This window comes from Topomyia yanbarensis, chromosome 1, assembly GCF_030247195.1.
Source record: "Topomyia yanbarensis strain Yona2022 chromosome 1, ASM3024719v1, whole genome shotgun sequence".
Classification (NCBI taxonomy): domain Eukaryota; kingdom Metazoa; phylum Arthropoda; class Insecta; order Diptera; family Culicidae; genus Topomyia; species Topomyia yanbarensis.
The window spans coordinates 46,715,556-46,731,654 of record NC_080670.1 but is presented as its reverse complement, the minus strand read 5'-3'; the positions used below and the strand labels follow the sequence as shown (position 1 = coordinate 46,731,654).

Below are 16,099 nucleotides of genomic sequence, written 5' to 3'. Positions count from 1 at the left end.
CGTAACAAGAAAATATGATCCATATAGTACGTATATAGTTAGCTTATAATTAGGTTTGCACTATCGACCCTCGGACTTAACTTGTTCATTTTTCATAATTTCTTTTTTCCTTTCTTTCTTTCCTTTGATTTTTGCTCGCATGCAGTCGCTCGTTTGCAGAATTGCATTTCTTGTAAGTAACCCCAAAAACCTTGTGTGTCGATGTGTAGTGGGTAGATACAGTAGATTTGAGCGATGTACAGTAGATTATTGTCGTCGTGAATGCCTTTTGTGTTTTAATGACACTTTCAATGTATATGAATGATATGCACTTTTGTTATTATTGTTGTTGTATCCACAGAGCCGTAGCGTGCGGTTGGCCAGGTTAGCCCCTGCCAAGGGCGCCAGCCTCAGAGGGGCGCTCAAATCATGACCGGCTTTTTAATTTTTGTGAGGATAAATCATGAAATAAGTCAAGACAATCCTTGTCGAAAAAGCCGTATTTAAACATCAAAGTTCACCCGATACGAGTTTGAAGGGACACACAATTTTGTCCCACCAGTGCGATTTCCTTTCAAAAACCTTCGCTCAATGAAGCAAAGGGACCTTGAACCAGCCAACCCCGCACTTCAGTAGATCCACGCACAATTTCGAATCGGTGACCACACCGTCGATCTCAACTTTGTAAGCTGACATTTAGACGCGGTAGACCTTCACACAAGCTTTGTCGTTACTAACGCTATTTGCTTGCTTTAGACAGAACATCACAGTTCTGAACTTATCTGGACGACCTTTCGGAATATCTGTCACTGTTGAATATATCTGCGTGAGTTCTTTCAAAATCTTTACAATCCTTAGCGGATTATCTTTCGTCCGAAAGAAGCTCAAATATGGTCCAACCGAGTTCAATAAATATTTTTAAACGGGCAGTCGGAATCTGCTTCTGCGGGCCTACAGCCCGACGAAAAGTGAAAACTTAAAGAATACGAAGGCAGAGACAGAAATTACGGAAGATAATATAATAAATTGAAGGACAAGCCAAAGGATAGCAATGCAGGCATGTGGTTAGTCTGGGGGATGGCAAGGGATGACATTCCCAACGGTTTTTAACCGAAACTGTTTTGTTACGTCAGCGAAACATTTTATATGATTACCTATAAATGAAGGAACATCTGACTGCATTATAATATTACTTTGACCCACCCAATTCACGAAAGAACTTGGTGTTATCGAACTGAGTTTAGGTCAATGGAATGTTATACAACGTATATTATATTCACATGTCTATGTGAAATTCTTTAAACCTTTATATCTGAAGTCATTCTTCAGGGGAATCATGTTCACTGCGGTTCACCTCTGGTGAGGCTCAAGCTTGTTGATTGCTGAGTGATTCTTTCCCGTTTTGCTTTGTGCTGTGATGATGCACACGTCGAATCTCATAGGCTGTGAACCATTTGGCGAAATTTTCAACTTTTGGTTAAAATCTGACACTTCGAAAGTTATTTGCAAAATAACCCTGCTCTGGAGTATGGTTAAAATTGACAGAGCGATAGTTAAATTTGACAGCTCGATAGTTAAAATGTTGCCCATGGTGCAGAATGAAAAGGTAGAAACATTTTCTGTACCTTATTGAGGTTGTCAATATTTTTCAAAACAAAATAAAGGGATAAAGATAGAATCAAGAACGTGTTGCGTCAAGATTTATTTGGGTTAGTTCATGATATGGATGTTTACGTTTCGAGGCACTGTCATACTTGTTGTAATAATAAAAACGTTATTAATCCACCTAACAGTGTGATGAGACATTTCTTATAACTCTTATCACTCTCTTCGGATATTATATCGTTTGAGAACATTTAGAACTTGATGCTTCGCGATGTTTTTGATAACACATACTACATGGGATAGTGGCAGGACTCAGAGAATCACTCAAATCAGCATAGGACAACATCAGTGCTAGAAATCTCAAACCAAATCAATGGGAAGGCGAAAAAATGGCCCATAAAATAGACATACAAACGAATTATTGCTAATGCTCTGTTAATAAAATATCTAAATTCCTCAATCAATGCATTGTGGTGGGAAAACTGATTTTTCTAAAGGGGTTATGTATATTGTACTGAACCAAAAAAAAATCGATTTGTTTTAATCGAGTTTATACTTTACTCAAATTTCCAACGCGACTGAGAATTAAGAAATCAACGCTTTTTCTTGAAAAAACCCACCATTCAAAGAAAATCAACAGTGCATATTTTTAGACTTGGTTTTATTTCCTATTTAAGAACTATTGTGTTTTTTACATCCTAGATTGCATGATTCAGTGATCGAAACCCAAAACTTCATGAAGTATTTGAAATTATTAAATTAAAATTTGTGTTTGCTATTGAAATTGACAAAATGATTGTATATATAGTATATAGTCCCTTTGGCGATTGTTTACTTTTTTGGTCCCACCTATCAGCATTGAAGTATCGCCCTTACGTTTTTTTACAATACCAATTTTACAATTGGTGGGGGTTTGGTGAAAATCGATCTTAATGTCTAAACGGCATAATTCCGAAACCGTAATTTTTGAAATTTTAAAATTATGCAGAATTAATTTTTCAGAAAATAGTAACAAGCAAAAAAGTACCAAAGTCCAAAAAAATCAATTTTTGTCACACGTAATTTTTTCGAGTTTACATCAAATCTCAATGTTTCATGCATTATAATGTCATTTGGCATCAAAAATACAAATTTGATTTTGAAAATTTTTCATTTCAGTTTATATTGGAATTTGCTGTGTGATTGCACTCTTCAACTCGTAACTCCGGATCCGGAAGTCCAATCAATAAAAAAAAATCTATTACAGCCGATGGGAAGATTGTACCTTTCATTTGAGACTAACTTTGTGCAAATCGATCCAGCCATCTCTGATTAACAGAGGTCACATTTTTTTCCACATACACACATACTCACACATACATACAGACATGCATACACACACAGACATTTTCCGATCTCGACGAACTGAGTCGATTAGCATATGACACTCGGCCCTCCCGGTCGGGATTAGATCGACGAATTTTAGAGTGAATGAGAAAGGCAAAAACATTTTTAGCAAATGTTGAAATTTATGCATTTTTTGGTGAGCAGTTCTATGTTTCATAGACATTAAATCAATTTTAACTTCGCTTCCTATTAAATAAAGACCCTTATTACAGTACATCTCTACAAAAACGAGATCAATTTGAAAATAAATCTGAGGATTATGATTGATTACAGAACTCTGGAATTTTCTATTGGAATGTTTTCAGGCAGAAATTTGATATTGATGCTATTAGATAACTGTGAAATCAAGACCAAGAGATCAGTTACATATCAGGACCCCATTCCGACAATTTATCAAAAGTGCTCATGATGTTTACAACAACAGGTTATCAATCTACGGATCAGATAATTGTTATTGTAATATTGAATTAAATCAGTCTGCATCAATAAATTTTCAACTTCAATCCAATATTTTTTTTGGGTGTGGTGGAGGGGGGAGGGGGGTTGTATGGTGTTAAACCCCAAAACCTTCTCTTGGCTACGCCGTTGCTTGGAGTTATTTATTTCGCTTTTCATTTTCCGATATGTTTCAGATTGATCCGATGGTTATAAGTTGGAAAAATTACAGTCAGAAGGTTCGCACAAATGAACATTTTTGTACTGATAAGTTATCAAGTTCCTTCCAGACAACTTGGAAGTGTTCGGTGATTATTTCTAGCGGTTGTAGATAGTAAAATGAAATACAAAATTCGTTTTATCGAAATAATGTTTGGCTTATTTCAATGGATTATTACTATATTGAACAATAAATAGGCGACAAAGAGTAATCAACAAACAACAAGCCATAACTTTTAAAGTATTCAAAATAGATATTTGAAGTCTTCAGAAAAGTTATTCGCAAAAGTAAGAGCTACAAATTTGCTGAAGGCATCATTTCGATATAATCACTTCCAAAAAAATTTTTGTGAAAATATCTCACTCATAGGGGGATTAATCAGCAAAAGCACAATACCAAAAGAAAGGGCATATTGCCTCCATTAAATTCTCCGAAGATACTATTGACCTAAAATAAGCCGTTTTGTCGTTAATAATAGATTACATGTTTTTGGTCATATTTCTGGCTATGGGAAATGATAAAAATCTTTCGTCCGCATTTAATGTTAAATATCTCTTTTGATAATAGTCCGATTTCAACAATCTATAGCTTGTTCGAAAGGTATTCGTTAAAGCTGTCTAAAAACATATAAATTGTTAATCTATATTGTCAATTTCGGCAGATAATTCAAAAAAACTGCAAAAAACGCCATTTTTGCGCATTCAAACATTCATATCTTGGAAACTAAACATCAGAATCAAAAACAAATTAATAGCGTTCATACTGTTTTTTAGTTCTTTCATTTAAAATTGGTTTGGATAAGATCGGTTTAGCCATTGCTGAGAAACACGAATGAGAATTTGTCCGTTACATACACACACACACACAGACACACACACACACACACACACACACACACAGACATTGTCCCAAATCGTCGAGCTGAGTCGATTGGTATATAAGACTCGGCCCTCCGGGCCTCGGAAAAAATCTTGAAAGTTTGAGCGAATTCTATACATTTCTTTTATAAGAAATGTAAAAAACTAATTTTAAAACATCGACAAATGTTCACACCTCCACCAACTTGTGGTAATCGTAGCTGTCAATTCTACATAACTATCCAAATGTAAACCTTTGAAATGGTTCGCTCACTCGAATAAATTTTACCATTCGAGAGAAAATAACTTTCGAACTCAAATTTTAACCAAAATTTTAAAAAAGGACCCAAAACGCCACATTTTTTTGAAAAGGCTGGATGACGTTTACCAGAAAAGGTTTTTCTTAGGGACCATTCGTAAATTACGTAACCCAAAATTGCCCAAAATTGACTCACCCCTCCCCCCATGTAACAAAGTGTCACAAATTTCGTAACAAATTCCGGAAAATGGTCCCTTATGTAAAAAGGTCTGAAAAAATGATTACTGGTATTTGCAACGACCGCACGGTACGCTATCATACCCGTTTTGCCCCAATTCCCATTTTAGTTTGAGTTTATGTGCAAAACTGAATATATAACTCGGAAGAAAGTTGAAGACGGCTGACCAAAATTAGTTTTTTTTATGCAAAAAAGTCCAGAGAATTGTTTGAAGATAATTGGAATAATCTCATGAAACGTATACAACCATTTACTCCAATTGTTCACAAAACTTAAATTTGAAGCTAAACCTGACTTTATATTTCGGTAAAAGACTATATGCGGCTGATCAAAAGGTGTAATTCTTATGTATAAAAGTCCAGGTTATCGTTTAAATATAGTAAGACCGACCGCCCGAAACGTGTGTCCCCGTTTTACCCCTATTTCTACCATAACTCAAGTATAAAGTTAAACCTGGCTCAACATTTTAGAAAGAGACCGAATGCGGTTGATCAAAAGTAGTATTTCTGACGCAAAAAAATCTGGGGAATCGATTGAAGATAGTCAGAATAAGTGTTACTTCTCGGTCAGACGGACTTCGACAAAACCCCTAGTCCCTGGTCAAGCCACGGGGACCGTCTGGGTGGGCTCTCAACTGCCTCTTTTGCACAGGCGAGCTCGAGCGTGAGAGACGGAACTCTCAAGGTCGGCTATAGGGACACCAATCAGAACGACAAGAACTCGACTCGATCAAATCAAACTTAACTTTATTACCTACAAATGGTGTCTGTGTGTGCGTGTTGGTGGCCGGCAGGCGATGACTGTATCTGCTGCTGGAGCGGGTTTCCCGACCGTCGAATGCAAGATGAATGGACGGTGTCTTCGGCGTTCGGCTTTTTGGGGTGGATGGGTTGATTTCCCCCACGAGTTGAGCATGCGGTGTGCCTTGGCGAATGAATATGTGCTCGATGCTAGATCGGATGATCACCCCCGTTCGGCGGATGAACTCGGTAGCGACAGAATGAAGCGTTCCTCGAGCTGGTAGTTTGGATGGGTGGGTTTGGTTTTCGACGTGCGGCGATTATGTTTCTCCCGAGGGTAACGATTGTCCGCGTGGTAATTACAAACAACTTTTAAAAGTTTTTGTACATACCTGATTCCTTGTATATTCGTAAAGGCTTTCACTTTCTTCTTTGTATGGACTTTAATTTCCAAATTTTAATTAACTTTTAACTTATTAACTTTTTTAAACTTTCCCGTCTAATCGCTGGGCTGTCTGCTTGTTAAATGCTCCCAATTAACTCCATAACCCAGTAGCCACCTATCCTTAATCAATTCCCTCTCTTATCTTCTCTTTTTCCGAAGCTTCTCGCATTTTCCTCCTTTTCCGATAGACCAGTCAGTGCATGTATGTGTTTTGTGTTGTAATCTTAAGTGTACTGTTTAACAAATTTTGTTCCAGGTTTTTTTTAATTGACCGTTAGTCGCAAATGTCAAAGTGGAGTATTTTAATAATTTTTTATCATTTATCACACACACACATATATTTATATATATATATATATATATATATATATATATATATATATATATATATATATATATATATATATATATATATATATATATATATATATATATATATATATATATATATATATATATATATATATATATATATATATATATATATATATATATATATATATATATATATATATATATATATATATATATATATATATATATATATATATATATATATATATATATATATATATATTGAAACGAAGAATCTTCTTTGGAAGAATGTTGAGAAATTTTCGCAGTTTTTATGAAAAAAACCTGTTTTAATCCACCTAGAGGTGCAATTGTGCCTTTCTCATTTCTCCAAACTATGATTTAATAGCTGGTTCGTACAATATAACTTTATGGAAATGTCTTTCATTCTTATTACACTTGGTAAGTATATATAAGAGCACCTTTTTGCATTCATCGCGGTATCGGTTTGAATCGGAGTTTTCTATGTGATCGACCTCCACAACCCGTAACTCCGGTGCTGGAAGTCGGATGGAGATGGAATTTAATATTAGTTTCTGGGGACGCAACACCTTTCATTTGAGACTAAGTTGAGCAAATCTAGCCATTTTCGAGAAACCAATATAACCGTTATTCTGACTTTGGATGCTTCCGGATCCATCGATGGTGGCCAGTGTGGCCAAAGAGACTTTGAATGACTGTTGGGGACCTAGATCTACAAATTCAACAGTTGTGTTTACATTTTGGAAAAAAATCACCTTTTTACATTCATCGCAGAATTCGTTAGAATCGGGATTTGCTGCGTGATCGTACGTATCACCCTGTAATTCAGGAACCAGAACTCGGATCCACACAAAATTCAACAGCAGCTGATGGACCTTTCATTTAAAATTAAGTTTGTCAAAATCGGTTCAGAAAATTCCGAGAAACCGATTTGGAAAAATCAACAAATTTTGTTTTGTAACCATACTCTTCAACTCGTAATTCGGAACAAGATGTCGGTTGAAAATGAAATTCAATAGCAACCTATGGGAATATTATACCTTTCATTTGAATCTTAGTTTGTAAAAATCGGTTCAGCCATGTCCGAGTAACCGATGTGGACATTTTGTTAACAAATCCGCACATACACACATACATACACACATACACATACACACATACATACATACACACATACATACACACAGATATTTTGCGATCTCGGCGAACTGAGTCGAATGTTATATTAGACTCGGCCCTCCGGGCCTCGGTTAGAAAGTCGGTTTTTGGAGCAATTGCATAACCTTTCTATATAAGAAAGGCAAAAGAATAATATTTAATTAGCTTAATAAGCATGAGTTCAATGTTATCTTCATGTGATTATAATTTGCAAAGGTTGGTGGAATGCGTTTGAACGTGTAGGGAATGGGGTGAGTAGTAGAGTGGGTGTAGAGGATGCGTCAGAAATCCTTCATCTTATTTCGGTATACGGGGTGGATGAAGGAAATCTGGGCGTGAGGGTGATCCAAGAAGAGGGGAGTGATGAAGGAGGGAGGTGTAAGGGCAAGGTGGGGAGGGGGAGGAAGGGGCGGCTACGCAATACTCAACTGCATATTTTGCCTTCCATTTGAGACTTGGTTTGAGAAAATCGGTTCAGTCATCACCGATGTGACTTTAATTGTGGAATATGCCCGGAATTCTGGACTTCCGGAATCGTCGATAGTGGACAATATATTCAAAGAATGTTTGATTGGCAATCAGTGATCTAGATCTACGATTAGAAGTAATTTGGTGACCATTTCAATAGTTTTTACCCTCTGAGGTATTACGATTGTACCGATTTATATGGTAAATTCCAGTGTATCCTTACTAACACCCCTGTAACTCCGGAAGCAAGAGTCAGAACCGAATGAAATTCAGCAGCAGTCAATGGCATTACTGTATCTTTCATTTGAAATTAAGTTCGTAAAAATCGGTAGAGAATTCGTTGTGGAATGGGTGTGATATTAGCTTAGGAACTTGGCGGGTTCCCCGAGGGCGTCATGAACCGTCATAGGTGGCCAATGTGGTCAAAGCTGCTTTGATTGATCATTAGTGATCCAGACCCGCAAACTAGAGTAATGTTACATCAATTTTAATATGTTTTACATCATTTGAACATCATGGTGGTACCAGTTTATATGGGAATTTGCTGTGTGACCGCACTTTTCAACCCGTAACTCCGGAACCGGAAGTCGGATCAACTAAAAATTCAATAGCAGCTTATGGGAGCGTTATACCTTTCAGATGAAACTAAGTTTGTGAAAATCGGTTCAGCCATCTCTGAGAAAATTGTGTGAGTTTAAATGACACACACACACATACACACACACATACACACACATACATACACACACACAGACATTTGCCGATCTCGACGAACTGAATCGAATGGTGTATGATACTCGGCCCTCCGGGCCTCGGTTAAAAAGTCGATTTTTACAGTGATTGCATAGCCTTTCTTTATATGAGAAAGGCAAAAACGCTAAATTATGGTAGTTTTCATATCGTTGTCACAAAATCGTATAGTATTTTTGAAAAAAGCCTGCACATAACACCTCGTATGGTTGAAAGAACGTCGAATCAAGAAAACGATGTATATAATGTGTTAAACTGATGCGTGATACTTTTTATTGGTTAATACTATGTGAAATAGTCCTGAATACACTTGAAATGTGACCTGAACTTCTGATTCACTGTGAAATCAGTCATCACAGTTCATATAATTAAGTTTAAACGGAGAAACTCGGTAATCTTTAAAAATATGTAAACAGTGGCGAAAAGAACTGCTTTTTTCGTTTTCAAAGATGGCCGCTTTTCAAGACTATCTCAGTTGAACCTTCATAGTCTTTTCGTGTCGTCACTCTCTCGCGTCTGTCTGCAGACACTCTGTTAATAATTTACCTTAAATGAATGATCTTTTTTCTGAAAAAAAAAATACAAATACACGTAAGGCACTGATGTTAGGTATACAAAACTTCTATAGATGAATTTATGGAAATTTATCGAATGGAAAAAATGTACAGTTTGGAACTGCTCAATATTAGGTGCGGTACGGTACTCGCTCAATTGATTTCATCATCGAAACGCCTCGCGTGACCCATCATTTGATTGATAAAACGGTTCTTTTCTTTTCAACCGTGTCCCCCAACCGGATCAATTGCGTGCGTGACCCATCACTTGCTTAAAAAAAACCGCTTCAAACTCTGCTCACGTCCAGCCAAAGTCCTCCCTTCACCTCCAGAAGTGAAGATTTTACATCGATTTCCAGCGGAAGCTTGGTGCGCTCGTTAATCGTGAACCGAAGTTGGCTGATCAACTGGGCCAGTCCGAATTTCACCTCCAGCATTGCAAACCGCATTCCGATGCAGTTGCGGGGTCCATCCCCGAACGGTAGAAAACAGTGGCTGTGCCTGATTCGGACCGCTTCCGGAGCAAACCGCTCCGGATCGAAACGTTCGGGATCCTCGTAGATCGTCGGGTCGTGATGGATCGAGTAGACTGGAATCATTACCATCTGCCCTTTCTCGATCGTAACATTCGGTGAGGTCAACCGGTAGGGTTCGTTTGCGATGCGAATCAGATTGCCGAGAGGAGGATGGATGCGTAGGGTTTCTAAAATAAGATTAATAAATTTGTTGAGTTATGTTAGTACCATAATCGGAAACTTACCATTAATGACCTGTTCCATATAGGTCATTTCTTTGAGTGCTTCATAAGTAATCTGGCCACCGTTTGCTGCCAGCACAAGTTTGATCTCGTCGCGCAATTTGTCTTGCACGTTTAAATTGGCTGCTAGCTCGAAAAGAGCAAATGACAGCGCTGTCGATGATGTTTCGAATCCGGCGAAAAAGAACAGGAAAGCTTGTGCCGCTACATCGTTCATTGAAATCGTTTCTTTAGATTCCTCTTCATGTTCTTCGACTGTGCCTTTGTTTTTCAGCTGCATGAGCAACTGCAAAAAATCCTGCCGAATGACATTGTTTTTCTCCCGATGACCAACCGTGTTTTGAACCACGTCCATGAAATATTTCGTAACATCACTCGGAATCTGTTTCAATCCAAGCTTGGTCGATAAATCACGGAAGCTGATAAGAAAAAATACCAACATTGTCCTCAGTGGGCCTGGTTTGAACACCTTATCACCGATTACCATTAGCTCCGATCCTTCGTTCTTCAACGAATTGCATTCCAACCCGAAGGCACACGACCCAATCACATCACACGTGAACCTCTGCGCCAAGGTCTTTACATCCGCCGGTTGCTTGCTTTCAATGTACTTGTCGAAGCAATGCAAAAACTCATCTCCAATATCTTTTATTGTTAGAAACATGTATTTCATCTTACCGGAGGTGAATGTCGGACTGAGCTTGTTTCTCAAGAAACGCCATTTATCACCTTCTATCGAAAACAGATGCGCTGACAGGGGATCATCCTTCTCGTTGAAATACATTCCTCGATCTCGAAAATTGTTGAAATCCTTTACTAAAATCTGCTTGATCAAATCCAGATCGTAAACCAGCAGACACGGTTTGAACCCCAGGTACATCCCCGTAGCAGCACTGGACAAACCAGTCATTTTGAACTTTTGATACGCTTGATCCATAATTTCGGTGAAGTGATACTTTGTCCCCATTCCGTTGAAGGATCCCATCGGAAAAGATCCGGCAACATATGGGAAATTCCGGTCCGCCCAGTAGAGGAATTTGCGACGAACATAAAGGTACAATAGCAACAGTGCTGGTAGCACCAGATACAGCAAGGTGGATAGTAACCCCATAACGAACTGAATATGACCGCGGCGGAGAGCGAACTGCGGGTACACAAGTTTAGGCTCGTCATGTATGCGCAGTAGAGAATATTGGAGCTTTCCTTTCGTATGCGTGTGATGTGAGCGGAGAGTCTTTGGGGTAGAGTTATTTCTGTTGATGCGCGAATCTCAACCATTAGCTCTGGGGTTCGATTGCGGACTCGTTTACCGTGGAATAGGGGGACTTTGGGGGGGGGGGGGCGTATGTCAACAAGAACTGTTTCCATTAGAGTAGGCGGTGGTGGGCTGCAACCAACCGGTCTCTGTCATCATACAGACACAGCATAGAAAATCATCGCAGCAACGTTAGGCGTGAAGTTGTTCCAGTGTACGGTGCTGTATATGTTTGGTTCGTTTTATTCGTAGAACTTGAAGAAAATATCTCGGCAATTTGCAATACAATCTAATTACATTGAGAGCGTCTCTTTGATTATTCTCTCTCTCTCTCTGTTAGTATCTCGGTCTCTTTAAGGTTGGAGAGAGAATCGGCAAAAATCAAAAACAAAAAACCTATTTTAATCCACCTAGCGGTGCAATTGTGCCTTTCTCAATCATGAATCACGAGAATGTGTGCGTTGTTTATATTCATTAAAAGAGTTCGAGTTCTAAAATTTTGAAAAAAAAAACAGCCACGGTAATATTGAACTGAAAAACCTATTTTAATCCACCTAGCGGTGCAATTGTGCCTTTCTCAATCATGAACACGTGAATGTTTGCGTTGTTTATATTCATTAAAAGCTTTCAAATGAATATATTACATTTTATTATTGTACATCACATGACAACTATATACAGGAAAATAAATCATCATTCGAGTTCTAAAATTTTGAAAAAGAAAAAAACAGCCACGGTAATATTGAACTGAAAAAAGGTGCGAAATCGGCAAAGTCCCAAAAAGTCGATTTTAATAAAAAAATTGTTTTCGAGATAACATAAAATCTCGACGTTTCATGCATTTTTAAGATGTTTGGCATCAAAAATACGAATTCGATTTCTGAAATTTCATGGGGTCCCCCCTTTGAAAAAAAATTTAGTTCCGGCTTATATGGGAATTTCATATGTGACCGGATGGATTAGTCTATATTTCCGGACGCATCCAAGCGATCCGTACGAAATTTTATAGACATCTGTGGGGATACTATAGCTATCATTTGGGACAGTGTTTGTGAAAATCGGCCCAACCATTTCCGGGAAACTGATGTGAGTACGACAATTTTGAAAGATGGCCGCTTTTCCCGGGCACTTCCGGAACCGTCTATGGTGGTCAATGTAGTCAACGAAAGTTTGGTTGGCCGTCGATGACCTAGAACAGCAAATTTAAGTTGTTTGAGAGACATTTTAGCGAAATTTTTACCTTTTTTGCTTTCATCGGAGTATCGATTTGAATCGCAATTTGCTATGTGATCGCACGCCACAACCTGTAACTCCGGAACCGGAAGTCAGATCGGGATGAAATTAAATAACCATTTACGAAGGCGCAACACCTTTCATTTGAGACTAAGTTTGGTTGAATCGGTCCAGCCATCTCCGGGAAACCGATGTGACTGTTATTCTGAATTTGGATACTTCCGCCGGGGCTTCCAGAACCGATGATGGTGGCCAATGGGGCCAAAAAGACTTTGAATGGATGTTAGTGACCTAATACTACAAATCGAAGCAGTTGTGGTCATATTTTGGAAAAAATTTCACCTTTATACATTCATTGCAGAATTTATTAAAATCGACATTTTCTGCGTGATCGTGCTCACCACCCTGTAATTCCGGAACCGGAAGTCGGATCCATCAGAAATTCAATAGCAGCCTATGGGAACGTTGTATCTTTCATTTGAGACTAAGTTTGTCAAAATCGGTTCAGCCAGCTCTGAGAAAAATGAGTGACATTTTTGGTCACATACACACACAGACGCACATACACACACATACATACATACACACATACATACACACGCTCAGACATTTGCCGAACTCGACGAACTGAATCGAATGGTATATGCCACTCGGCCCTCCGGGCCTCCGTTAAAAAGTCGGTTTTCAGAGCAATTGCAATACCTTTCTATTGAGAAAGGCAAAAATTTTACCTTTTTACATTCATCGCAGAATTCGTTAGAATCAAGATTTGCTGCGTGATCGTACGTATCACCCTGTAATTCAGGAACCAGAACTCGGATCCACACAAAATTCAACAGCAGCTGATGGACCTTCCATTTAAAATCAAGTTTGTCAAAATCGGTTCAGAAAATTCCGAGAAACCGATGTGGACAAATCAACAAATTTTGTTTTGTAACCATACTCTTCAACTCGTAATCCGGAACAAGATGTCGGTTGAAAATGAAATTCAATAGCAACCTATGAGAATAGTATACCTTTCATTTGAATCTTAGTTTCTAAAAATCGGTTCAACCATCTCCGAGAAACCGATGTGGACATTTTGTTAACAAATCCGCACATACACACACATACATACATACATACATACATACATACATACATACATACATACATACATACATGCACACATACATACGCACATACAAACACACATACATACACACAGATATTTTGCGATCTCGGCGAACTGAGTCGAATGTTATATGAGACTCGGCCCTCCGGGCTTCGGTTAGGAAGTCGGTTTTTGGAGCAATTGCATAACCTTTCTATATGAGAAAGGCAAAAGAATAGTATTTAATTACCTTAATCAGCATGAGTTCAATGTTATCTTCATGTAATTATATTTTGAAATGTTGGTGGAATGGGTTTGAAAGTGGAGGGAATGGGGGGTTAGTAGAGTGAGAGTGGAGGATGCGTCAGAAATCCTTCATCTTATTTCGGTATACGGGGTGGATGAAGGAAATGCGGGCGTGAGGGTGGTCCAAGGGGAGGGGAGTGATGAAGGAGGGAGGTGTAAGGGCAAGGCGGGGGTAGGAGGGGCGGCGACGTAATACTCAACTGCATATTTTGCCTTCCATTTGAGACTTGGTTTGAGAAAATCGGTTCAGTCATCACCGAAGAACCGATGTGACTTTAATTGTGGAATATGCCCGGAATTCTGGACTTCCGGAATCGTCGATAGTGGACAATATATTCAAAGAATGTTTGATTGGCAATCAGTGATCTAGATCTACGATTAGAAGTAATTTGGTGACCATTTCAATAGTTTTTAGCCTCTGAGGTATTACGATTGTACCGATTTATATGGGAAATTCCAGTGTATCCTTACTAACACCCCTGTAACTCCGGAAGCAAGAGTCAGAACAGAATGAAATTCAGCAGCAATCAATGGTATTACTGTATCTTTCATTTGAAATCAAGTTTGTAAAAATCGGTAGAGAATTCGTTGGGGAATGGGTGTGATATAAGCTTAGGAACTTGGCGGGTTCCCCGGGGGCGTCATGAACCGTCATAGGTGGCCAATGTGGTCAAAGCTGCTTTGATTGATCATTAGTGATCCAGACCCGCAAACTAGAGTAATGTTACATCAATTTTAATATGTTTTACATCATTTGAACATCATGGTGGTACCAGTTTATATGGGAATTTGCTGTGTGACCGCACTCTTCAACCCGTAACTCCGGAACCGGAAGTCGGATCAACTAAAAATTCAATAGCAGCTTATGGGAGCGTTATACCTTTCAGATGAAACTAAGTTTGCGAAAATCGGTTCAGCCATCTCTGAGAAAATTGTGTGTGTTTAAATGACACACACACACATACATACACACACACAGACATTTGCCGATCTCGACGAACTGAATCGAATGGTGTATGACACTCGGCCCTCCGGGCCTCGGTTAAAAAGTCGATTTTTACAGTGATTGCATAGCCTTTCTTTATATGAGAAAGGCAAAAAGGTGCGAAATCGGCAAAGTCCCAAAAAGTCGATTTATACAAAAAAAAAAAAATTCGAGATAACATAAAATCTCGACGTTTCATGCATTTTAAAGATGTTTGGCATCAAAAATACGAATTCGATTTCTGAAATTTCATGGGGTCCCCCCTTTGAAAAAAAAAATTGAGTTCTGGCTTATATGGGAATTTCATATGTGACCGGACGATTTAGTCTATATTTCCGGACCCATATAAGCGATCCGTACGAAATTTTATAGACATCTGTGGGGATAATAGAGCTATCATTTGGAACTAAGTTTGTGAAAATCGGCCCAACCATTTCAGGGAAACTGATGTGAGTTCGTAAATTTTGAAAGATGGCCGCTTTTCCCGGGCACTTCCGGAACCGTCTATGGTGGTCAATGTAGTCAACGAAAGTTTGGTTGGCCGTCGGTGACCTAGAACAGCAAATTTAAGTTGTTTGAGAGACATTTTAGCGAAATTTTTACCTTTTTTGCTTTCATCGGAGTATCGGTTTGAATCACAATTTGCTATGTGATCGCACGCCACAACCTGTAACTCCGGAACCGGAAGTCGGATCGGGATGAAATTAAATAGCCATTTACGGGGACGCAATATCTTTCATTTGAGGCCAAGTTTAGTCGAATCGGTCTAGCCATCTCCGACAAACCGATGTGACTGTTATTCTGAATTTAGATACTTACGCCGGGGCTTCCAGAACCGAGGATGGTGGCCAATGTGGCCAAATAGACTTTGAATGGATGTTAGTGACCTAATACTACAAATCGAAGCAGTTGTGGTCATATTTTGGAAAATTTTTCACCTTTATACATTCATTGCAGAATTTATTAAAATCGACATTTTCTGCGTGTTCGTACTTATCACCCTGTAATTCCGGAACCGGAAGTCGGATCCATTAGAAATT

General features: G+C 38.6%; 2 protein-coding genes across 2 annotated transcripts in view; one reads left to right on the top strand and one right to left on the bottom strand.

Moving 5' to 3' along the window:
- Positions 1 to 16,099, top strand: part of LOC131677539 (sodium/calcium exchanger 1-like) — a 296,789-nt gene that overhangs the window by 194,098 nt on the left and 86,592 nt on the right. Inside the window, exon 4 of the mRNA XM_058957421.1 lies at positions 146 to 172. Coding sequence (XP_058813404.1) covers positions 146 to 172 — 27 coding nt within the window. The remainder of the gene's footprint in view (positions 1 to 145; positions 173 to 16,099) is intronic.
- On the bottom strand, positions 9,120 to 11,346 carry LOC131677538 (probable cytochrome P450 6a14). The gene is made up of 2 exons (XM_058957420.1): positions 10,191 to 11,346; positions 9,120 to 10,133 (listed from the first exon to the last, which is right to left on the bottom strand). The coding sequence occupies exons 1-2, from the start codon at positions 11,296 to 11,298 to the stop codon at positions 9,718 to 9,720; spliced, it is 1,524 nt and encodes a 507-aa protein (XP_058813403.1). The 5' UTR covers positions 11,299 to 11,346; the 3' UTR covers positions 9,120 to 9,717.

Bases quoted from the DNA above. Each gene is read 5' to 3' on its own strand.
- LOC131677538 (XM_058957420.1), bottom strand. From the start codon at position 11,298: ATGGGGTTACTATCCACCTTGCTGTATCTGGTGCTACCAGCACTGTTG. The intron at 10,134-10,190 runs GTAAGTTTCCGA...ATCTTATTTTAG, and splicing joins TATGGAACAGGTCATTAATG to AAACCCTACGCATCCATCCT.